Genomic DNA, 25,712 nt, shown 5'->3' on the forward strand with positions numbered 1-25,712 from the left:
GCCACTTAAGGCAACACAGGTACCAGTAATTAGGATGTAGACATCTTTGGGAGCCATTATTCTGCATGCCACATTTTATCTATGATGAAACTTTTTCAGGCATCTAAGCTTGTCAATGACTCTGAAACTTCCAACGGGTGCCTTGTCAAAAGCCCTTATAGAGAAACCAACTTGTAGATGTGATTATTTCAATTTAAGAATGCAGAAGTTACGGTATTTCACTATTAGCTCCCTAGACTGGAAAAAAATGTGTGCATCTTTTCTCTTTTCTTTTTTTTTTTTTTTAAAAAATACTTTATTGATTTTTTACAGAGAGGAAGGGAGAGGGAGAGAGAGTTAGAAACATCGATGAGAGAGAAACATCAATCAGCTGCCTCCTGCACACCTCCCACCGGAGATGTGCCCACAACCAAGGTACATGCCCTTCACCGGAATCGAACCTGGGACCCCTCAGTCCGCAGGCTGACGCTCTATCCACTGAGCCAAACCGGTTAGGGCATCTTTTCTCTTTTCTTGACTAGGAAGTGAAGCAGCAGTATGGTGCCACCAGCACCATCAAGATACAAGGGAGTTACATCAGCTTAAATAATGCCCTGGTGTTGCCTGTGTGTAATTAACACATCTCTTCATCCCAAGCCCCTGGCAACCACTGATCTGGTCTCCATCCCCTTACTTTTGCCTTTCTGAGAACGACATATAAATGGAATCATATGATTTGTAGCCTTTTGGGTTTGGTTTCTTTGATTGATCAAAATGCACTTGAAATTCACCCAACTGTTGGGTGTATCAATAGTTTTTCCCTTTTTATTGCCAAGTAGTACTTCATTGTATGGATATACCATAGCTTATCCATTCTATTGTTGATGGATATTTATGTTTCCAGGTCTCAGTGATTATGAATAAAGCTGCAATAAACATTCATGTACCGTTTTTGTGTGTGTGTGAATTTAAGTTTACATTTCTTTTGGGCAAACATAAAGGATTATTACATCATATGATAAGTGCATGTTTATCTTTATGAAAAACTGCTAAACTCTTTTCCAAAATGGCTGTACCATTTTGCATTCCTACCAGCAATGTATGAGAGTTTCAGTTGCTCTACAGGATTCCTTGTCAGCATTTAATGTCAGTTTTATGTTTTGTTTTAGTTTGACTTGGGTTGGGTTTTTAGCCGTTCTAATAGGTATGTGGTATTATCTCATTGTCATTTGAATTTGCAATTCCCCAATTACTAATGATGTTAAACGTATTTTTATGGGCATATGTGTCATCCATATATCTTCTTTCATGAAGTATCTGTTCAAAATCTTTTGCCCATTTTTAATTAGGTTGTTTGTTTTCTTACTAATAAGTTTTGAAAGCTCTTATAAATTTTGCATGTAAGTCCTCTATCAGTTATGTTATTTGAAAATATTTCTCTTACTCTGTGTCTTGTCTTTTCATTCTCTTAACAGAAAAAGTTTTAAATTTTGATGAAATACAATTTATGCTTGTTTTCTTTCATGTATAATGCTTTCAGTGTCTTATCTAAAAATGCCCTCATTCAAAGTCACAAAGAATTTTTCCTAGAAGCTTCTAGTTTTACACTTTGCACTTAGTTCTCTGATCCATTTTGAGGTGATTGTTGCATAAGATGAAAGATACAGGCCAGTGGTTGGCAAACTCATTAGTCAACAGAGCCACAGTTTGCCGACCACTGGTATAGGCTAAGGTTATTTTTCTTTCTTTCTTTCTTTTTGTTTTGGTTCCAGCACCACTTATTGAAAGGACTATCGTTCCTACATTGAATTGGTTTTGCACTTTTGTCAAAACTTCATTGACAATACATGAGTGGATCTACTTCTGGACTCTGTATTCTGTTCCATTGATCTTTGTGCCTATCCTTGTAGGGAGCGGCTATAGGGTTAAGCCTCGGACTGACCTGTTGGCAAAGCCACAAACAAGTCCCAGCTTAGAGGGCACAGCCCTCTTAGCATAATTAAGCTTCACCTTATGACGCTCCCTAGATCAGTGGTCGGCAAACTCATTAGTCAACAGAGTGGCAAACGGCGGCTCGCGAGCCACATGTGGATCGTGAGCCGCAGTTTGCCGACCACTGCCCTAGATCTTATCTGGGTAGCTAATGGGCTGTGGGAGGTGCATCAAGTGCTGCCTGAAACTCACAAGAACATTATAACTATGGTGACCACTACCTTGTTTACCTCTGGCTATAAAATAAAGGCTCAGCCGAAACCGGTTTGGCTCACTGGATAGAGCGTCAGCCTGCGGACTGAAAGGTCCCAGGTTCGATTCCGGTCAAGGGCATGTACCTTGGTTGTGGGCACATCCCCAGTAGGGGGTGTGCAGGAGGCAGCTGATCGATGTTTCTCTCTCATCGATGTTTCTAACTCTCTATCCCTCTCCCTTCCTCTCTGTAAAAAATCAATAAAATATATTTAAAAAATAAAATAAAATAAAGGCTCAGCTTGCCATCTGGATCTTTCTTTGTGGCCTTAGCCAGGCACAGGAGATCCACCTAGACCCACCTTATTCTCTTTGTCTGTCTTATCTACATCCTTCGCCACCCTCCCTCAGGCTTGCCAAACCCTTGGCTGTGCTGGCACGGCACATATCCTTTCAATAAATACAACTCTCTTGATTACAGTAGTTTTGGTTAATTGGTAAGTCTACATATATTTTAAAAGGGCACTATTGCAACTAATCCCTTACTAGGATGCTGTTCTCAGAATGCCCACAAGAGGGGAGATTAGAGGAAAACCAAGATGGCGGCATAGGTAATCACCTGAACTTGCTGCCACACACAACCACTTCAAAACTACAACTAGAAGACAAAACGGACATCATCCAGAACCACAGGAAGGCTGGCTGAATGGAAATTCTACAACTAGAAGGGAAGAGAAAAGCACACTGAGACCCAGAGGAGCTGCGGAAGGCAGAGGTACAGAGGCGTGTGCGCGGAAAGGGCTGGCAACTGAGTATGCAGCTGGCTTTTTCAATACACAGGGAGACACAAGCTCCTGATTGCTCTGAACTCCAGTTCCGGGTGAGACTCTGGGGACCCAGACTCATACGGGGAGAAACTGGACTGTCTGGCAGTGGGCGGAATTCGAGGGCGGCTTTCTCTCAGAGGTGCTTGCAGCAATTACCAAGGGACAGTGAGACCTGGGGGGCCTCTTAGGGCAGGGCTGACGGGAAGCCATTGCTGTTTGCTCCGCCCTGAGACTCCGCCCCATCCAAGCTGTGCGCAGAGGCTTTTGCATATGAATGGCCTGGTCCTTTGAAAACTAAACTTACCTAACAAACTGCAGCTGAGTCAGAAAGACACAAAACATCCAAAAAAAGGCCCAAGTCCCCACAGCAGCTTGCATTGCTTCACAGCTGGGCCTCATCTGGACACCTTCAAAACCCAAACAAAGAAGAGGAATCTGCAGATCTCTCCGTAGTTCCTGCTGGGTGGCCGCAGGCAGAGGCTAAATTAGCACCTCCTTGGAGATCCAGGAGCTAGTGTACCCAGGGGTCAGAGTGGGACCATCCAGATTACAACTCCTCAGATCCATAAGGGACACACTCAGGGGGCAGACTCAGTGAGCACCAAAGCCCCACTGAAGCAAGTCTTGCCTCATAAGGGTGTCTCCAGCACAGAAGTTCTCCCAGCGTAGACACAGCTTGATCCTCACAACCAACTGGCCTGGAGGTCAATTCCTCCCAGTGATACCAACAACATTCAAGGCTTAACTACAACAAGACTGCGCACACAGCCCACAAAGGGGTGCACCAAGAGTGTCCACCTCAGGTAACTGGGGAGGCTGAGCCACTGGGCCCTACAGGACACCTACCACACAAAGCCACGCTATCAACTCAGGGAAGCAGCCAAAATGTGGAGACAAAGAAACAGGTCACAAATGAAAGAAATGGAGGAAAGCAAACGACTGGATATAGAGTTCAAAACCACAGTTATAAGGTTACTCAAGAATCTTCTAGAAACCACCGATAAATTTAGTGAGACCCTGAAGGATATGAAAAAGGACCAACTAGAAAATAAGCATACACTGACTGAAATAAAAAATAATATACAGAGATCCAACAGCAGACCAGAGGATCGCAAGAATCAAGTCAAAGATTTGAAATACAAAGAAGCAAAAAACACTCAACCGGAAAAGCAAAAAGAATCCAAAAATATGAAGATAGTGTAAGGAGCCTCTGTGACAACTTCAAGCGTACCAACATCCGAATTATGGGGGTGCCAGAAGAAGAGAGAGAGCAAGATACTCAAAACCTATTTGAAGAAATAATGACAGAAAACTTCCCCCACCTGGTGAAAGAAATAGACTTACAAGTCCAGGAAGCGCACAGAACCCCAAACAAAAGGAATCCGAAGAGGACCACACCAAGTCACATCATAATTAAAATGCCAAGGGCAAAAGACAAAGAGAGAATATTAAAAGTTAGCAAGAGAAAAACAGTTAGTTACCTACAAGGGAGCACCCATACGACTGTCAGCTGATTTCTCAACAGAAACTATGCAGGCAAGATGGGAGTGGCAAGAAATATTCAAAGTGATGAATAGCAAGAACCTACAATCAAGATTACTCTACCCAGCAAAGCTATCATTCAGAATTGAAGGTCAGATAAAGAGCTTCACAGATAAGAAAAAGATAAAGGAGTTCTTCACCGTCAAACAGTATTATATGACATGCTGAAAGGTATTCTTTAAGAAGAGGAAGAAGAAGAAAAAGGTAAAGATAAAAATTATGAACAACAAATACATATCTGTCAACAAGTGAATCTAAAAATCAAGTGAATAAAAAATCTGATGAACAGAATAATCTGGTGAATATAATAGAATCAGGGTTATAGAAAGGGAGTGGACTGACAATCCTCGAGGGGAAAGGGGTGTGGGGGGTGCGGGAAGAGATTGGACAAAAATCATACACCTATGGATGAGGACAGTGTGTGTGGGGGGGTAAGGGCATGGGGTGGGGTGGGAACTGGGTGGAGGGGAGCTATGGGGGGAAAAAAGAGAAACTGTAATAATCTGAACAATAAAGATTTTAAAAATAAAAATAAAAAAAGAGGGGAGATTAGAAATGGCAGCAGAGTAAGGGGATGCTACACAGATGTTGAGCCCAGGACCAAACTAGAATTACAACTAAAACACACACAAAAAAATTCTGAATAATCAACTGAAGACTAGCTGGAGAGAACCCTGATAACCAAGGATGGAAAGTGGAGACTGCGTAGAGCAGTGGTTCCCAACCTTTTGTTGGCCATGCCCAACCTAAGCATCTCTAAAATCCTGATGCCTTCCCTGTGACATATAATTCTTATTATTCAAAAAGTGAACTTCTATTCACGTGGAGGAAGCCTAACAGGCCATTACCTTGGTCTAAACAAGCTTCCAAAGAACATGTCATCCATGAAAGAGAAAAATAAAAGGAAAGGACAGTTGAAGTACTGAGGAAGAAAATCACTAACGAATTGTTAAAAAAATAATAAGTAATATGAAAAAAATAGCAAATAAAGTTTCAAAACAAATAATAGAGAACTGAAATGCATAAATATGTCACAATATATATTTACACTAGTGACCCAGTGCACGGATTCATGCACATTGAAAGGAAATTAATTAGAAGGTGACTAGCAGGGCGGGACTGGGCGATAAGGGCCGGACATGCCCTGGAGCCAACCTCCTGCAGTCCCTCCCCAGCCTGGGTGGTGCCTCGGCTCGAAGTGAGCAGGGTCCCTCCAGCAGGTGGGGTTCCTTGGCCTGGCCTGCGGGGATTGGGCCAAAACTGGCTCTCCAAAATCCCCCAAGTGGTCCCGGAGTGCAAGAAGGCACTCTGCAAAGTTGCTGTTGTTCAGGGTGTGGAATGCAAATGCAGTGTGCAGTAAACCAGATTAGGGGCCAATAGTGCCCAAGCAACAACATAACCCACAGCTGAAGGTGGAATCTCACAGCCCCAGGAGGAATGGGGCCCCCTCCTCTCTGGTCCGGGGTGCGTCACCCGAGAACCACCGCTGCCAAGTCACTACAGCTCGGCAGCTCCTGCGTTGAGCATCTACCCCCTGGTGGTCAGTGTGTGTCATACCTACCGGCCCATTGGCCCGTCACTTAGCCTTTCATATATATAGATACTGTATATGAGGCCCCTAGAACCATAAGAAATGCAAAAAATTCACTGGTAATAACTCATTCTCAAATTGCCCCCCTTAAAAATCAAATTGCCCCCTTGTGGGGTGTGTGCCCCACATTGGGAACCACTGGTGTAGAGATTGGTAGGCAGGGCGGAGGCACGAAAGGACTGGCTGGGCTCCCACAGACAGCAGATGAAATTCTGGAGAGATATCTCAGCTGTGGGGGGTTGCCACTGAGAACTCTGGGGTCTAATCCCTAAGCTGCCCTCCTCCCCACCCCCCAGCAGAGATCATGAGAACTGAGAAAGGTGCCCACATAACACCTGGCTGTAAAAAACAGCAGGGTTGCTGTCTGCCAGGGAAAGATGGCTGGAAATGCAGGCACCCTCTTAAAGGACCAGTGCACAAAACTTCATGTGCAGCCACTCACCTTGGGCTCTAGAGAGAAGGCAGAGTGGACTGGAGCTATGTGAGCAGAGCCAGGGTTAGGGGTTCTCAGGTTAGAGCTCAAAAGGCAGATACCCCAGTTTCCTGTGCTGAGTCATTCCCTCACGCTGGGGAGGTCACCTTTCTCAGGCAAATCTTTGCTATCCGCCTCTGGTGGGGGAGGGGGGTGTGGGGGAGGAGGCAGTTGACCCACACTATTGGCAAACATCTTGCCCCTATATTTTTTAATCCAAAAATCTCCATCACTCAAGGTATGTTACCTTGAGCAAGTTACACAACCTCAATTTTCTCAACTGTAAAAAGAGGGTATTAGTAGTACCTATGTGAAAGAATGATTACAGAGACTGGGGAGATAGGCTGGAGGGTGTGGTATGAATATGCTTGTTTTGTCCAGCATGCCTCCTTTCTTCCAGGATCAGCATCTCTTTCTTTGGGGGAGCAGCAATTCTGACCCTTTTCAAGCACATTATCCTATTATAGCTGCCAGTCATACTGCCATGTCCCTACCCTGCCCACAAGGAATCGTCAGGAGATGAACACATGATCAAGCAAAGCTAATTAGACTTTTCCTTTGGTACTAGGGAAGAGTGAACTACTGACCCTGCCTTTTGCTCCTCCCTCTATCTACACCCTTCATCATGTACCTTTGCAGTGTTCCTCACTCAGGAATAAGTACACTTCCTTGAATATTAACTTTGGAGTCAGTCATGCAACTTGCTTTGACCAATAGAATAAAGCAAAGGCCACAGGATGGTTCTTGTCCCAGCTGGTGGGTAAGGAGAAGCTTTTCTCTTAAACGAAGATGGAGTTTTGGGGAAACACTAAACTGGAGAGTGTTAATTATCAAATTGACACTGGGAGGAAGGATTTTTGTCATTTAAGTGTGCATTAGTAAGCTAAAGGAGTAGCCCAAGACGGAGATTCAACCAGGTTGACAAGTGAGGCTACTCCCACTGAATAGACCTCAGGGGGTGGTGTGACACCACATAAAATTGCATTTTTATTATTTCACGCCCCCCCCCCCCTCATATTTCTTCAAACATGTATTTAAAATTGTTATCCTCTTGTACTTCATTCCCTATTATCCCTATTTTATCTAACTTTAGTACTGTTCAAAGGCTTTCTCATGATGTATTTGCTTGGTACATTTTTTGTTCCCTTTCTCTTCTTTTTTTAATTGTTCTTTTGACCCAAGTACTACATTTTCTTACCTTTGAATCTCAGTATGTATTAAAAGGTTTAGAACAACAACAAAAAACCCACCACATTTATTTGCCCTTTCATCCAACATGTTTTATTGAATTTATTAGGGTAACATTGGTCAATAAAATTATATACGCTTCAGGTGTACAATTCTATAATACATCATCTGTATATTGTTTTGTGTATTCACCACCCAAAGTCAAGTCTCCTTTCACCACCATTTATCCCCCCTATACCCTCTTCTACCTCCCCCCACCCCCTTTCTGTCTGGTAATCACCATAGTATTATGTGTCTATGAGTTGTTTTTTGTTTTTGCTTAATCCCTGCATCTTTATCACCCAGCCCTGCAACCCTCCTCCCCTCTGACAGCTGTCAACCTGTTCTTTACAGGAGTCTGTTTCTATTTTGTTTGTTAGTTCATTTTGTTCATTTGATTCCACATATGAGTGAAATCATATGGTATCCATCCAATATTATTCCGGGTCCTCCAAGAAACAGCCACCAAGATGAAATCAGATATATAAGAAATTTATTAGGGAAAAGTTATTCGGGAAAATGTAGAGGAAATGAGGAGAGATTGGGAGAACTGTCAGACCACCATGCAGGTCTGACGCTGAGTGAAAGAGAATGAGAAGGGAGGGAGAGGCAGGGAAATTGTCTTAGACTGCAGTGCAGTTCTTTTTTTTATTTTTTTTAAATATATTTATTGATTTTTTTACAGAGAGGAAGGAAGAGGGATAGAGAGTTAGAAACATCGATGAGAGAGAAACATCGATCAGCTGCCTCTTGCACACCCCTACTGGGGATGTGCCCGCAACCAAGGTACATACCCTTGACCAGAATCGAACCTGGGACCCTTGAGTCCGCAGGCTGACGCTCTATCCACTGAGCCAAACCGGTTTTGGCTGCAGTGCAGTTCTAAAGAAAACTCAGCAAGGCCACTGGGGACTCCTCAAACCAAAGTCACCGGCAATCCATCACCCAGTTTGGGTTAAAGCCACGCCTCCCAAGGCTGCTCCTGACCAATGACTGAGTGCAATGGTGATACCAAGGTAAGAGGATACCTGGGAGCCATGAAAATCCTTTGGCTGCTCTTTCCACATGACTCACTCCATCTTGGCTTTTCCTAACTTAGACCTCTTACTTCTTGCACTGACTTTCTGTGCATCCTTTCAAACCCATAAGAAGATGGTGCCTGGGCTGTTTTCATTGATTGGGGGGCTCTGTGGTAGGCAGGCAATAGGAAATAGTCTAAAGTACTTAGGAGAAAAGTGACAGGGAGAGACATTTAGTATCTCCTACGAGGGGTGGGCAAACTTTTTGACTCGAGGGCCACAATGGGTTCTTAAACTGGACCGGAGGGCCGGAACAAAAGCATGGATGGAGTGTTTGTGTGAACTAATATAAATTCAAAGTAAAGAAGCGGAGGGGAGAGCAAGAGAACCAGATAGAACAGCCGGATCCGGCCCGCGGGCCGTAGTTTGCCCACGGCTGTCCTAGACACTAGTCTAGGCCAGTGGTCGGCAAACTGCGGCTTGCGAGCCACATGCAGCTCGCGAGCCGCGGTTTGCTGCTCTGTTGATTAATGAGTTTGCCGACCACTGGGACTCTAGGCTAAAGGAATTGGTGTCACTTAAAACCCCGCATTAGTTACCAGAACAAGAAACCCAAATGATACAAAGTGATTCTGCCTGGAGTATACTCTCTGCATATTTACCATTTAGTGGCAGTAGGCAATGGGTAGTGGATTCAAGGGTTCAGAATTTCTCTCATGAACAGAGAATTGACTCATAACAGCTCTACTGATCCTCCAAAATTCCACACTATAAAGTAGACCAAAAGTAACTTTGGCCTACAAAAGGCAGATGTTAGCAGATGGTTACCGTAGCCACTGAGAAAACTCAGGAGCATATCCACAAAATGTTCAGTTCTGTGGAACATGCATCCAGGCTCTGGTAACAATGAACCATACACCACATTTCTCAATCGTGTGCCTCCAGACCTCAACCAGCGCCTTCCGGGGCTCTGTTCCACCACGTGGACGGCCCACCTTCTACTTTTTTGGTTGGTTGGGGGCCGGGCAAATTCCTATTTATCTTTCAAGGCTTAAAATCACTTCTCCTCAGCAGAGCCTCCCCAGAATTGTCCTTTCCCATGTATACTCTCACAGAAGGTTGTTCAAACCTATTTTATTGTTCGTAACTCATTGTACTGATCTCTCTGTCTCTCTTTCTCTCTGTCACACACACACACACACACACACACACACACACACACACACACAAACCACTGAGCTCCTTGAGGGCAGGAATAATGTTTTCATATCTAATACTTAGCACACAGCAGGCACTCAATACATTTTTATTGGAAGGAAGGAAAAAAGGAAAATGAATGATACAGAACTCCTCCCCGGGTAGATATCTGCCTGAAGTTTGTGCAAACGTGCATCCTCAAAGTTACATTGGGCAATTCTTTCTCACACCAGGTGTGAGAGCCATCGTTCTCACAGTTACTTTAGCTATCTTAATGACTCGGCCGGATGGCCACAGAATTATGCCACAGATTATGCCAAGCACTAATGCAGTCGCACCATACCCAACATGGCCTGGTTCTCATTCGATTAATTAAGATGTATTGTGCTCTGGAATGAGGCACTGCCCTCAGAAAGAGGTCTAACACACCAGCCCTGAAGAAAACATACCTATTATTCCCACCATGGGCCATGTTACATCAGATTATTAAAGAGGGTTACAACATGCCCTTGGCTTTGAATTGCTCTCAGTGTTCTCGGAGTAAAGACTCATGTGTAGTCAGTGTGCACTCCACACAGAACAGAACCACCAAGGAAAACAAATACAATGTTCCATCTGCTAAAGCTGAATGGGAGAATGTGTTTATATGAATACACTATGCAAACTGAGAGAGAACTGGGAGTGATGGGAATGGATGCTGAGAAATATCAGTGAACAGGGAGGGAAAGGACATATTTTGAAAAGTTGCCACATGTGTATAAATCAGCTTCCTCCAGGTAGGCATAATATTGAACTTGCACTCCTATTAATAATAGCTAACATTTTGTAGCACTCCCATTAGCCACCATTTCATACATTATAATAATCTATATATATAAAAGCCCAATGTGCAAATTATCCCCACGGGAGTTCAACCAGGAGACTGATCGTTTGCTATGATGTGCGAAGACCACCAGGGGGCAGCACAGAATGAAGGAAGGCCCCAGCCAGCAGCTAACAGCTGGGGAAGGGAGGACCCGGCCAGCAGGTGGCAGCTGGGGAAAGGAGGCTCCGGCCAGCAGCTGGAAGGCCCCGATTGGCCCTTATCGCCGGCCAGGCCTAGAGACCATACCCATGCACAAATTTCGTACACCAGGCCACTAGTATATTTATAAAGCAGTTGATCATAACAACTACCTGAAGGAAGTTATCTCTCTCTTTCTCTCTGTCACACACACACACACCTCTGAGCTCCTTGAGGGCAGGAACTTAGAGAGGTTAAGCCAGGCATCCTACACTGTAATAATGACCCAGCCTTCACGTTTGTTCTGGCTCAGCTGATGGAGACATGGGGAAGATGGCCTTCGATTTCAACTAGTCAGATCCACCTTCCTCCCACCCACTCCACTCCCATCCCAGCTGTGGGTGCCCACCCAAAGAGCAACAAGACTTTCCAGGGCCTGAAAAGAAGACCTAGGGCTCAACTGTTCCTTAGAGAATTACCTCCAAAACATCAAAATAGATAAATGAGAAAACTCGCCTGTGAGTTCTTTAACTGCACAAAGGAGATGACCTTTTTAATGAAAGCCCCTCACTAAACAAACAAATCAGCAAACATCACTTGGCTCCTATCTTCCTACAACCTTCCCCAAAGTACGCTGGGTCACCCCTCCCAGGCAAATAATGGAGGAAATAGGAAACCAATACAAATTTAGCAAATATAAAACTTTTGAGCAGACCTTCTCACCTACCTTGCAAGAAGGCAGCCTTTGAGAAACTCCTTAAATCTGCATGGAGCTAAAAGCAAAAGGAGGTTCAGAGGTAAGCTCATATTTTTATAAACTCCTTCCTTGGGCCTTACAAGTTCCTCTTACCATAAAGAAGGGGTTCTCTAACCTTAAAATGTTATTTGTAGTCACACACACACACACACACACACACACACACACACATCTACTAATTATAACTAAGCAGCATCCACTCTTTGTCTTCTTCCCAAAGCTACTTCGAAAGTGATCCTATTCTTTGCATCTTGCCTGAGGAGAGTGAGGTGCAGAGACGTAAAGAGATTTTCCTGTTCTCATTCCAAAGTCTAGCAGGGGCTTTGTTTTTGTTCTTAATGAAACAATTATTAAAGATTTGAGGGTATCATTTTTCCATAAATGGCAAGGTATTGCCAGCCAGAAATATTTAATCACTATGCCGCCTTCCAATCTGGCAGAAAGTGAAAGAGAATGATTTTGGATCAAGTGTCAAACTGAGCCAGTTGGCCGTGTTCTCACTGAGAGTACTGACAAGAGTAACAGGACAGCCTCCAAACCCAGACTGAGAGTCAGCAAGGCCTAAATCTCAGCCTCGGTTCAGTGGTTTAATGTGACCTTGAGCAAGAGTTCCAAGGCTCAGTTTCCTCATCGATACGCCATTTCCATCAGGATTAAAAGAAATAACATAGGTAAGTGGCTCAGCACACACTGACTGCTCCACGAATACTGACTATTGTTATTATTTATTTATTTATTAAAAATATATTTTATTGATTTTTTACAGAGAGGAAGGGAGAGGGATAGAAAGTTAGAAACATTGATGAGAGAGAAACATCGATCAGCTGCCTCCTGCACACCTCCTACTGGGGATGTACCCGCAACCAAGGTACATGCCCTTGACTGGAATCAAACCTGGGACCCTTCAGTCCGGAGGCCGATGCTCTATCCACTGAGCCAAACCAGTTAGGGCTGTTATTATTTATTTAAATGGAGAGAGAGAACATCTGCTTACCAGACTAGTGTGTGTGTGTGTGTGTGTGTGTGTGTGTGTGTGTGTGTGTGTGTTTCCTGTGTGCAGACTATAGTAAAATACAACAGGCACTTCAGGGAGGTGTAAATCAAAAACCTAATATTTAGAATCATTTTAATATTTCTTCCCATTATAGACGAGGGACAGTCATAGGTGACTATTAAAATGGAGTTGATCGAAACAGTATGGAAATTTACAACAGACAGCCCAGATTATAACCTAATATTCAGTCACTTGCATTCTAGTGTATTTTTTCCCAAATGAGGGGAAGTGGGAGAGATATAGTTAACAAGAGAGAATTTTCAGGTCACACTGCGCACATCTGCCCTTCCCCGTGCAGGGGAGAACGGCTGAAGGCCAATGCCTTAACAGACCTTGAAATCTGGAGTTGTGTTAAAGCTTCTAATTACCTGTTTGAGGCAGATTTGGAAGGAACTTTGGGATTGCCAACCCATTTTTTTTTTTTTTTTGAAACAGACAGTTGGATATTGAGTTAGCACATCTAGTTCAGAGGAAAGCTATGTTATGTTATATTTTTATAATCCATATAAACAATAATTAAACATCTTCTAATTTAAGAGGGGTGAAATTACCTGCCCAACGTCAAGACGAAAAATTCACAACGAAGAGACAGCTATTACTCAATGTGATCACATGAAGCTTAGCATAAACTAATAAAATAGATTTTTCCCCTTTTAGAAATGTTTTGCATATATTATCTTTACCCTGCAAGTTATATATGTTGGAGTATGTGTGTGTGTGTGTGTATACATATATACATTCTTTGTCTCAACTTCTATGCTATGTTACATTCCACCTCACCATTTTTTTCTCCCAGAATCTTTTCCCCAAAAGTATCCCCACCTCCTCCATCACTTGGCCAGCCCTGGCTGGGTCTGGGGCTCCCAGCCTGCCCCTCCCACATCCTCACCACGCATGAGGTCTTTGCCAACTTCAGGTGGGACCACAGAGGCCACTGGAACTGGGGAAGAACCTGCTTCCTTCCTTCTGCTCTGGGCTCCCATGCATGGCTGACGGGGCAGGAGTCTTAGAGGGCAGCGCTGGACAGGCTGAGGAGCAGGAGCCATTTGAGAGCTTGGCTCTGGCCTCCAGGGCAGCTGGCCTACAGCCGGGCTCCCTCTGCCTCTCTGTCCCCGACTGCTGCTCAACCGCCAGCTCACCTCCTGGGCCGGGCCTCTGGTCAAGGATGCAGCTGGGCCAGGCCTACAGCTCTGCAGGCTCATCATTCATTCATTCATTCATTCATTCAGCGTACATGTATTCAGCACCTGTGTGCCAGGCATATTCTGCAGACATGGCAATGAATGAAACAGACCTACTCCTGGGGAAGAGACAGACCAAAATGTGCAATTTCACAGTGCGGGGGTTGGGGGGGTGCGATAACAAAGGGAACCACTCTTGGGTGGAGATCAGGGAGGGCCCTCCTGAGGAAGGACAGGTAAGCTGAGACCTGAAAGAGGAAGTGGAAGAATGTTTAGCTGGAGGGCACAGCAGGGACCAAGTTCCCGAGATGGGAAACACGCAGTGCATCTGGAGCAGGGACCAGACCAAGCAGCCAGGCTGCCCTGGAGGGAGTAAGGAGAGCCTGGCCACCCTGGCCTGTGAGCTGGGTCCTCCATCCTCCCAGAGGGTCTGCTTGAGGCTGGGAGAGACAAGACAGTTCCGGCCAACAAGCCCCCCAGGTCCCAGAATGAGGGGCTTCACCTGCCCCCTCCTGCCTTCCAAGCCAGAGGCAGTGGCCCAGGGGACTTGGGCCACAGAGGTCTTGAAAGACCCACCCCCAACCTCTTGGGGGCCCCAGCTAGTCACATGCAGGGGTCCTCTCACTGGACTCCCTTCTTAGGTGGACAAATGGAAATCACTGCACTTACTGGCGCCTGGATGTTCCCAGGCCTGACCTCGAATCCTGCCTCCAGCACAAGCCAGCCGCGGTACATCTGCCCTGTGGAGGCTGGGTTTCTCATCTGTAAAATGGGGCAGCTCTGCCTTTCGAGTGGTCTTGATAAAGTGGTTAGCATAGGGTGTGGCACTCGGTAGGGGCCTAATCGGGGTTATTACATTAAATCACCATGATTAGAAACAGCCAAGGAGCTGCACATTCCCGCAGCCTCAGCGGACTGAGCCCCCGTGAGGGTGGCGGGGAGTAAGGGTGGCGGGGAACGTGTCTCCTTGCCAGCGGTTCCCCAGGCAACCCACATACCGAGCACAAGGTCGGTGTTCCACATAAGCTGAATGAATGAATCAATGAAAATAAATGAACTAAAGCACAAGTGAATGACCACCTCCCGCCCCACGCAACGACATTCAGCTCAGGGGTCCTGTTTCTCCCCTGCGGGGGGCCTGGGATTCCGCTGCTCCCGCCTCTGGGAAACACTCGGATCTGCTGTGCGCCTCAGTTTCTCCCTCTGTAAGCCCGAGGTCAATAAGGGCAGCCTCCGAAGTTGGAGGGAATTTCCTGGCAGCCCTGGGCACACAATACTCTTGCGCCGAGGCCAAATGCACTCCCCACCCGTTCTGCCCCCAAGATACATTTTTAAAATATTATTTACAGTTGCTATCCAGTAAAGGATACATTTCAAATGTATCTTGATTAGACGATCCGCGTAACAAAAGTTCCTTTCCTTGAAAATGCCTGCAGGAGTTCAGAACGCATAATAACCACTTTACTGTAACACTGATACTCTCTCCGTATTCCAGCTTTTGCCTGCTTCTTTTTTAAGACACAAAGAGTATCCATCTCCTCAATCTCCCTAGCTTTCAGGCCACCTGACAATAGCAGAATGCAAATTACTCAATAACTACATTTTTAAATAACCACTGTATAACAGGAGGTTAGCAGAGGTGTCCTGGGAAAAAACCCCAACTCAATGACCCTGTGCAAGATGTGTATTCTCCTCATTCAGAGTCTCCAGCCCTATCTCTCCCCACCTGCCAAGCCAACTTCCATCTCTTTGTCTGTCCCGGAACACCCACCTGGAATCTGTCTCTTGCAGAGCTACCAATCAGAATCGGTGCCTTGCTCAAAAATCCGCAAGGACTTCTCTATCAGTTAAGATTTGCATTTGGCAGCTAGTAACAGAGCCCAGAAATAATAGTGGCTTGAACAAGATAAAAGTTTATTTTTCTTTTCTGTAAAGGAACTCTGGAGATAAGCGATGCAGAGCTGGTGTGGCATCGCCTATAGTTCCTGTATCTTTCTGCTCCACAATGCACCTTCTATCCTCGGAACAAAGGATGCCTCCTCAAGTTGCATCCATTTTATCCACCTTCTAGGCAGCCAGAAGGGGACAGATAGGCAGATGTCAAACTTGTTAGCAAATGCCTTCAGGGCCTAACATGGGCCAGCAAATTTCATGAGCACTCCTTAATAATTGCCAGATCCACGAATGAATTAATCCTGAGGCAGGGCAGTTTATCCTTTACGAAACTTTAGTAAATCTTAACAGTATACTCAGGGCATCACATTAGAAACTAGGGTATAATTGGAAACTCTTAAAAGAACATCCTGTTTTAGAATCCTATATAATAAAACCCTCATATGCAAACCAACTGAACTGGGAATGACCCGCCGAACGATCGGTTGCTATGACACACACTGACCACCAGGGGGAAGGTGCTCAACACAGAAGCTGCCCCTGGTGTTCAGTGCGCTCCCACAGGGGGAGTACCGCTCAGCCAGAAGCCAGGCTCATGGCTGGTGAGTGCAGCGATGGCAGGAGCCTCTCCCGCCTCCACTGCAGGTGGGCGGTAAGGAGCGAGGGGTCCCAGACTGCGAGAGCCCCCGTGAGGGTGGCGGGGAATGTGTCTCCTTGCCAGCAGTTCCCCAGGCAACCCACATACCGATAGGGATGTCTGACTGCCAGCTTAGGCCCGACAAATGGGCCTCGAGTATCTATATAATCGGCTTGCCACAGTGCTTCAAATCCCCAGAGTTAAAGATTTATTCTTTGGAATTAAGAAAGAGGCCCTAACCGGTTTGGCTCAGTGGATAGAGCGTCAGCCTGCGGACTGAAGGGTCCCAGGTTCGATTCCGGTCAAGGGCATGTACCTTGGTTGTGAGCACATCCCCAGTAGGGGGTGTGCAGGAGGCAGCTGATCGATGTCTCTCTCTCATTGATGTTTCTAACTCTCTATCCCTCTCTCTTCCTCTCTGTAAAAAAATCAATAAAATATATTTTAAAAAAAAAAAGAAAGTAAGAGGTACTGTATTTTCAGTAAAAGGCACTGTATTATGCTGGGGGAGCAGGAAGAGTTCAATATGTATAAGGCAACTTCTAACATACACAAATGCAAGGTGTACACGAAAAATAACACAATCGCAGTATAGAAATGTCAAGATTAATAGGCAGTTCAGAAGATAAAAGTCTATGGACATCTTCTGGTAAATGCGTGAGTCAAGTGATTTGTTAGTGCCCTAACAAGGCCCAAACAGAATCAGTAAGTTCAGAAGAGGGAGGAAAAGCTGCCTGGACTGGTCACAGAGGCTCCTGGTGGCGCCCTAATGGGCCCCGGTTGCCTGTGTGCCGCAATTGGGGGTGGAAGGCTTAGAAAAGGAGTGGTAGGCAACTGGAGAAGAGGAGCAGACAGTATAAGGAAAGCCATCTGTTGGCACAATGCAGACCAAGGACAGCGTGGATGTCGTACAGGAAGTGTTACATCAACAATCGGGGAGCTGCCCACTGGATGGGTAGCCTTGGGCAACTGACCTCCCTGGGCCTCCTCTTCCTTAAAGGCAAGGTTGGTGGTCCCTTAACAGCATTAAAATGATCACCCCTCGACACCAACAGCTCATTCATCAGCCAGTCCGGGAGAGGCTGCTGAGAGGAGGAGAACGGATATTTAAGGTGTCAGAGGTGTGAGACGTGGGAAGACAGGGCGTGGGAGCCATCGTGTGGAAACAACCTGCCAAGCCAAAGTGGCCTCTCGGCTGCTCCACCGCAGAGCGCAGGAAGTGTTATTTTAGAAGCACCTTTAGGACTTACTCTAGGGAGCCTGGGGAAGGCCTCTTCTCGTGAGTAGGAGTTGCAGCATATTCCAGAGTAAAAACGTAACGAAATAGTGAACATACACATAACTAGTATGTTTACACTTATTAAATACTTTCCAGAGAAAGATGTTCTTAAGATTATGAAGCGAGAGGAAAAGCAAGAAACAGGATAAAGGTACGTAAAGTGCTTGGCCCACAGCCTGGCCGGTAGTAGGGACTCACCACCGTCGTCAACAAATGCAAGGTCTCAAGGAGACCTTCCCTTTCAACCACGACATAGCCACCTTCACATTCTCACTTGTGGCGTCTCCCATTCACCCAATCTCCTTCACTTTGTGCCTCCTCACTCCCATGGCTGAACACTTCCAGCAGAAGACATTAATGGGATTGACAGCTCGCCTCAGCTATCTAACCCCAACCCTGGGCCCTGAGCCTGGCTATTCAGTTGAGGATATGTTAGAGATAAGCAGGGAAGTTCCCCCCTTCTCACCTTCCATCAGCAGTAGTCTCTCTCTCTTTTTTAATTATTTACTGATTAAGGTTTTACATATGTATCTTTATCCCCCATTGCCCCCCTAATGCCCCGCTCATACCCTCACCCCCCCCTAGTGCCTGCATCCATTGGTTAGGCTTATATGCATGCATACAAGTCCTTTGGTTGATCTCTCTCCCTTACCCCCACCCGCCCCCTGCCTTCCCTCTGAGGTTTGACAGTCTGATCGATGCTTCTCTGTCTTTGGATCTGTTTTTGTTCATCAGTTTATGTCAGGGGTCCTCAAACTTTTTAAACAGGGAGCCAGTTCACTGTCCCTCAGACCGTTGGAGGGCCGGACTATAGTTTAAAAAAAAAACTATGAACGAATTCCTATGCGCACTGCGGGCCCGGGACGAGTCGGCTGCTAAGCAGGACAGGCAGTGGCACCCAGCGGGCCAGATAAATGTCCTCGGCAGGCCGCATGTGGCCCGCGGGCTGTAGTTTGAGGACGCCTGGTTTATGTTGTTCATTATATTCCACAAATGAGTGAGATCATGTGATATTTATCTTTCTCTGACTGACTGACTTCGCTTAGCATAATGCTCTCCAGGTCCATCCATGCTATTGCAAATGGTCAGAGTTCCTTCCTTTTTACAGCAGCGTAGTATGCCATTGGGTAGATGTACCACAGCTTTAGCAGTACTCTCTTTTGAGTGAAGTTTTATTTTGTTTTACTGGTGGAGGGGAGGAAAGGAGGTGAAGGGCAGAAGAGAGAAAGGAAACAAAGAAGATAAAATTCAGGAGTTATTTCAGGTCTGGGTTTGTCTCAGAGCTGATATTTGAAGCTATAATTTTTTAGTCCAGCTGGCATGGCTCAGGGGTTGAGTGTCGACCTATAAACCAGGAGGTCACAGTTCAATTCCCTGTCAGGGCATGGCTTCCAGACTCTATCCCCAGTAGGGGGCGTGCAGGAGGCAGCCTGTCAATGATTCTCTCTCATCATTGATGTTTCTATCTCTCTCTCCCTCTCCCTTCCTCTCTGAAATAAAAAATATATTTTAAAAAAATAACGCTATAATTTTTTAGAAATATAAAGACTTTTCCTAAAGACATAAACAACTGTGATTGGGGCTTGGAATCACAGGTCACTTGGATTAGCTTCAAAGAATCTGAGTTGATAGCTGAGGAAATGAATGGCGGGGAGCCATGGATGTTCTAACACCTACCTGTAAAATCTTCAAAGACGGCTTCTTGTTGGGTGACAGACCAACTCTAGGTCATTATACCAGTTTAGCCAGCAGAGGTCTCTCTTTTACTAATCCTCAATTTAAAAAAAAACAAAAAAAACCACAAGCCCAGCCAGCATGGCTCAGTGGTTGAGTGTTGACCTATGAACCAGGAGGTCACGGTTTGATTCTGTCAGGGCATATGCCTGAAACTCCATCCCAGGTGTTTCTATCTCTCTCCCCCTCGCTTCCTCTCTGAACTCAATAAAAATATGTATTTAAAAATAAATAATTAAATAGTAATTATTTTTTAAAGTCCCTGTGGGTTCCTTTTTATTATCTCTTTCTGACATCTCTTTCCAAAACCAAGTAAGCAGTTAATCCTTTGGCCAAAGTATCAGTAAACACTGAATCCAGTTGCTCAGTAAAATGAAGATTAAAATGCTGAGCTATTTTTGAAGAAAAGGATTCAGTATTCACCCCTAAGCTGTTCACATGCTTAGAAGATGCACACCAATTGTACTGGCAAAGGACAAAACATGGGCGAGCTCCTAAATGACAAGCAATGGCCTCATTATGGCAATGAAAATAGAATGCAAGTTACACAAGGGCAGGGTGGAGCAGAAGGGGTGAGAATGGCTTGTTCAGCCCACCAGTTCAGCAGACTGACACCCAGCCATGGTGCTTGCGTGGGCCCTCCTTCAATACCTGAAATGTATCAGCTGTGACCAGTATCTGTTCTGATGGTCCAAGGACTTCATGTCCCCCTCACTGAAAAACCATATACCCAGAGCTTTAAAACATTTTTATATTGTGTATGTTTGGGAAGAATAAAGGTGCAAGCCAGTACTGAGGGTTTTGACTAGAATAAGATGCAATGAGGAAATAAGCATGTTTAATTGAAGCTGCTCAAGTCACTCTTTTCAGTTATCCGATGGCTTCCCGCTGCTCTTGAAGTCAAGTCCAAAATTCCTAAAGTGGCTTAAAGAGCCCATCACCATCCGGGCTTTCCCAACACTCCATTCATATCACCCGTGCCTGCTGCCTTTGGTTCATGGCATCCCAGCCATAAGCCCCTTCTTTCACTTCCTCAAAGTCCTTCCCTGACTTGGAGCCTTGGACGGTGCTCTGCTTGGATCACTCTTCTTCCCCTCCTGCCTTCCTCTGGTTAACTCCTGCTCAGCCTCCATGTCTCAGCTCAAAGGTCATCGCCTTAGGAGGGACTTGCCCATCACTAGATGAGGCCCCCTGTTCCAAACTCTTATAGCATCCACTACGGGGCAACCACTACCACACAGGGGACTTTCAGGAAACTGCAGAAGGCACTGCGCGCGGGGTGGATTTTTAAAGACTTGTTTCTTTTGGATAAACATGCTGGCCTGGGGAGAGTTTGGATTCCAGCCCGGGCTGGCGCCCTCCGCTGGACACCTTTGTAGGAGCTCAGAGCAGAAGCTCTGAGGTCCCTTCACAGCACTTATCCTTCAGAACCCTCACCGAAATCCCACTCAATAACTATGGCTGTGATCCCCTGTCCATCTCCTCCAACAGCCAGAGCTCCGTGAGGGCAGGGCTCCTGTTTGTCATGTTGAAGACAGAGAGCCTGGCCCGTAGCAGGGACTCCATGAGTCTTCATGCAAAAGTGAAGCAGTGCTAAGTCCGACTCAGCAACCATGAAGTTATACTTTCACATGCTTTTTTTCCTAGGGAGATCATAAAAGTTCACTCTTCAGCCGGCACTATTGTACTGTCATCTTCCTCCGACTCCTGTGAGTACGTAATTTGCGGCCAAAAATCAGTAATCTAGCTTCCCTGGGAAAAACAAAAACCTGATCCATAGGGATCGACTGCGAGATCTTGACTAGGAAACAAATTACAGGATTGGAAGCCAAAAGGAACCTATAAATCATCTTGCTTAACTTCCTCACTTTACAGGAAATCAAGGATTAGAATTTTCTCATTTGCAAAATGAAAGTGGATGCAGTGATCTCCCATTCTCGGTATTCTGAGATTCTAAGGTTTGCCCAGGCCCGGCCCACGGAGAGTGACAGCTCCAGACTGGCCTGCTAACTTGAAATTTAAAACAATCTCCCCAGCACTATGCCCTAAGTAACTAAACTACGGGCAGGGAGTTGAGCCGTTGAATTCCAGGCAGAATCCTGGTGTGCCAAATGCCAAAGATCAAGGAATGTGAGGTTTGGGATAATGTTACCACCAGGATCCCATGTGGCAAAAAGATGGAATAGGCTCAATTTTCCATGGTTTGTTAAGATAGCCCTGAGTTAATGGAATGATATTTATGCCTTAATTTATGTGCCCTGGAAGCAAAACCATATACCCAAACACACAACTCTCCTCATAATTCATGTAGGGATTTAATGATATCTAAAACTAAGCAGACAGAAAAATTTAGTTTAGGAAGGGAAATTAATTATGAAAATGCTTTGTTCTGTGCTAATATCTGAGAAGAGAGACTGCAAAGAGAAACTTGGTCTCCATTCAAGAATTTTAAGGATAATTATTTTTAAATTTGAAATATCTTTATGGCTTTTTCCTGTTAAAATCCATTATTAAGATATATAACCAATACGTAAATAAACAAAATGAAAGTCTCTTCATAATTCTACTCTCAGGAATCGAAGCATACACACGTGAATTTTAAATTTTTAAAAATTTTTTTACAAAAAATGGGGTCATACCATAAATATTGTTCTACACCTGGTTTAATATTATGGACAACTTTTCATATTAATATAAATAAAGCTACCTGGATGTTTAATGGTTGCAACCACATAATCAATCCTTTAATCCTATATCTAAGGGGATGTTGTTTGGTTATTTATTTTGTTTCTTTTTAAAGTTTAATATGTAACTTGACAATGATCATGCTGGTAAATAGATCTTTAGTCACATATCTGACCATTTCCCAAAAGTAAATTTGTAGAAAGGAACTACTGAAACAAAGTGTAAACCCACAGTACACAATATAGAAGGCATTATGTATGTGTGGATCTAACCTAACACATTTACTCCATCATATACTCTGACGTTCCATATTAATCGTATAATAAATTCTGCTTGAAGCTTTAAGAGAAGAGAGAACTTGAAGGAAAAACCAGAATCAACTGATGATTTCAGAGATTCAGATTATTGGCTAAGATACAGGCATTAAAAACATGAATGGACGAATGTGTCGAGAAAGGTCACTGTACTTGCTTTAAGAAGCTGATTCGGGGGATTTCTAAGGGAAAGTAAGGCGATGCCAGTAAGCCAAAGATTACACGGTTTGAATGAGAGAGATTTTACCCTGGGCTTGAAAGGTGGTCATGGCTTCCACACACGCAAACTCCTTGCTTCTCTGGTCAATGGAGCTGGGGAAAACGCAGCCTTGGATAGAAGGGAGGGAAGCCGAAGTTAAACTATCAAGGAAGGATAAAAGTCACCTTTGCATCTGAGTGGCACTCATTGTAACTCTTTACTTAAAGTTATGTATTCTCTAAATAATTTAGGTCCCAACAGTCTCAAACTATAAATGTTTTCACATTTTAGAAACCTTTTGTATTTCCTTTTCTGAAAACCATGTTCATAGCCTTTGCTTGTTTTTCTATTGGTTTGTTTGCTTTTTCTCATTTATTTATAGACACTATTTATCAGGGAAATTAGCCTTTTGATGTATGGATTGCAAACATCTTCCATTGTCTGTGTATGGGGTGTGTTACTGATTACTACCACAAACAAATCCATACCAGGTTCTTTCTAAGATAATTAGAGATAACCCTAAACTCAACACATGCCTTTTTTTTTTTAAGCTTTTCAAAATATTGTGGTGAAATATGACACAAAATGTACCATTTTGACCATTTTTTGCAATACATTAATTCTGTTCATTAAATGCCACCAAAAAATCGTTTATTCTTTTTAAGGGTAATAAGAGCAGTGTTTAAAAATGAGAAAACGTATTTACAAGGTTAATATACTGCTGGTTGTGTGGTTAACTGAGAATCCAAAATAATAACAGGACATCCATTAATTGTATTGTTTATGAACATATAATGGCTATTTATTAAATGTATACCAGGTACTACGCTAAGTACTGCACATACATCATCTTACTGAATAGTTTAATAACCCAATGAGAGAACTGTAAACAGCCTCATTACATAGCCACAGAAACAGAAACTTTAAAAGTTGGAGTAACTTGCAACAAGTTTCACAGGCAATAGGTCAGGTAACTGGGACTCAAACCCAAGCAGACTCTCCCAGAGCCTGAAGTCAAACCACTGCACCAGTGTCTGTCTCCCAGAGGATGGGACCAGAACACTGTGTAAAATTCATTTAGCTAGAACATGGATGACCTTTAAAATATTTTAGCGGTTTCATTCCCTTACTTACTACTGTAGTTAATTACACATAACATAAAATTTACCACTTTCAATATTTTTAGCCCTAACTGGTTTGGCTCAGTGGATAAGAGTGTCGGCCTGCGGACTGAAGGGTCCCAGGTTCGATTCTGGTCAAGGGCATGTACCTTGGTTGCCAGCACATCCCCAGGGGGGGCGTGTGCAGGAGGCAGCTGATAGATGTTTCTAACTCTCTATTCCTCTCCCTTCTCTCTGTAAAAAAATCAATAAAATACATTTTAAAAATATATATTTTTAACTATACAGCTCAGTGGCACTAAGTATACTCACACAACCCCCATCTCGTTTTTTTTCACTCTACTATGGCAGGTTTTGTCATGCAAAACATTTTTATTTTTATATCATCAAATTATCAATATTACATTTTATGAATTTTATGTTTTGTGTCATACTTAGACCTTCCCCACTCTGAGATTATATGTTTTTTTAATCCTATGAGGTTTCTTCTGGTATGTACATGGCTTCATTTTTTTTAATTTTAATTTTTTTTTTGTTATTGTTAATCCTCACTCAAGGATATTTTTTCCATTGATTTTTAGGGAGAGAGGACGAGAGACAGAGAGAAACATTGATGTGAGAGAAACACATCAATTGGTTGCCTCCTGCACAAGCCCTGACCAGGGCCCCGGCCAGGGAGGAGCCTGCCCTTGACCAGAATTGTACCTGGGACCCTTTAGTCCACAGGGTGATGCTCTATTCACTGAGCAAAACCAGCTAGGGCTTAATTTTAATTTTTTTACACTTCACTTAAATCCTTCAGGAATTTATCCTGGTATAAAGTGTGAGATAAAGAATCTCACTTTATTTTTTAATGCCAGTAGGGACTATGATATATTTGCAGCTAGACAAATTCATTGTAAATTCATATGGGGAAGCAAGGCCAGCAAAAGAAGCCAGGAAATTTCTGAAAAGGGTCTAGTTGGGGTGTGGAGGATTGGTGCTACCAGAAATTAAAACATATTCTAAATTTACAGTAATCAAAATAATTTGGCTCTGAGTGCTGAAACTGAGAGAATGGAACAAAATAGGATGACTAGATCTTATCAGAATTTAGTGTAAAGGTATAAATTTAATCGAAAAGGTATTAATTTACTGCCATCTTTATCATGTTGAGTATTCCTATCCAAAAATATGACTCACCTTTTCATTTGTTAAAGTCTTCTCTTACTGCCATCCTGTCTGCTGAACAGTGGTAGTGAAAAATTACTTGTGGAAGTTTTGTTTGGGGTCTACATTTTTTCCAGAGTCATTCCTAACATATTGGACTTCTCAGTTTCTCTCTTTACAAAATGTGGAAAGCTGTGATCAAATCTGACTTAATTAGACATATCTATACCATATTTCCATGGTCTGGGCTCAAACCCAATACTGTGTTAAAGATTAAATGGTAGGTGTTAGGTGTTGGTAACATTCTTTTTAAAGGTTCCAATGGCTGAGTTTAAGCCTTGATTTAACTTGGGAAGTTAGGATGGCAGCTGGAAGTTACCACCTACTTGGTATTACCAGCCACCAAACTCAAAAGATGGGGGCTTCGTGTTGGTCTAGAACAGCAATGTCCAACAAATATAATGCTAGTCACATCTGTAAATTAAAATCGTCTAGTAACCACCCTAAAAAATAGTAAAAAGAAAGATGAAATTAAATATTTTTTATTTAACCTAGTAATTCAAAAGTTTGATCATTTCAACATATAATCAATATAAAAATTATTGTCCGGCTGGTGTGGCACAATGGTTGAGGGCCCACCTATGAACTAGGAGGTCAAGGTTCGATTT

The 25,712-nt window shown here is 43.9% G+C and overlaps 2 protein-coding genes across 3 annotated transcripts in view; both read right to left on the reverse strand.

Moving 5' to 3' along the window:
• The window catches only part of DDX47 (DEAD-box helicase 47), a 73,127-nt gene that overhangs the window by 45,734 nt on the left and 1,681 nt on the right, over nt 1-25,712 (reverse strand). Inside the window, exon 2 of one of the 2 annotated variants that reach the window (XM_080661435.1) lies at nt 22,823-22,903. The exons of the other annotated variant lie outside the window; for it this stretch is intronic. Within the exon in view, the coding sequence (XP_080517561.1) occupies nt 22,823-22,844 (22 nt within the window). The 5' untranslated portion in view covers nt 22,845-22,903. The remainder of the gene's footprint in view (nt 1-22,822; nt 22,904-25,712) is intronic. 2 annotated transcript variants of the gene reach the window in all.
• LOC308244978 (TERF1-interacting nuclear factor 2-like) overlaps nt 1-25,712 on the reverse strand; it is a 45,531-nt gene that overhangs the window by 18,195 nt on the left and 1,624 nt on the right.

The sequence above is a fragment of the Plecotus auritus genome (assembly GCF_963455305.1).
Source record: "Plecotus auritus genome assembly, chromosome: 3".
Lineage (NCBI taxonomy): Eukaryota > Metazoa > Chordata > Mammalia > Chiroptera > Vespertilionidae > Plecotus > Plecotus auritus.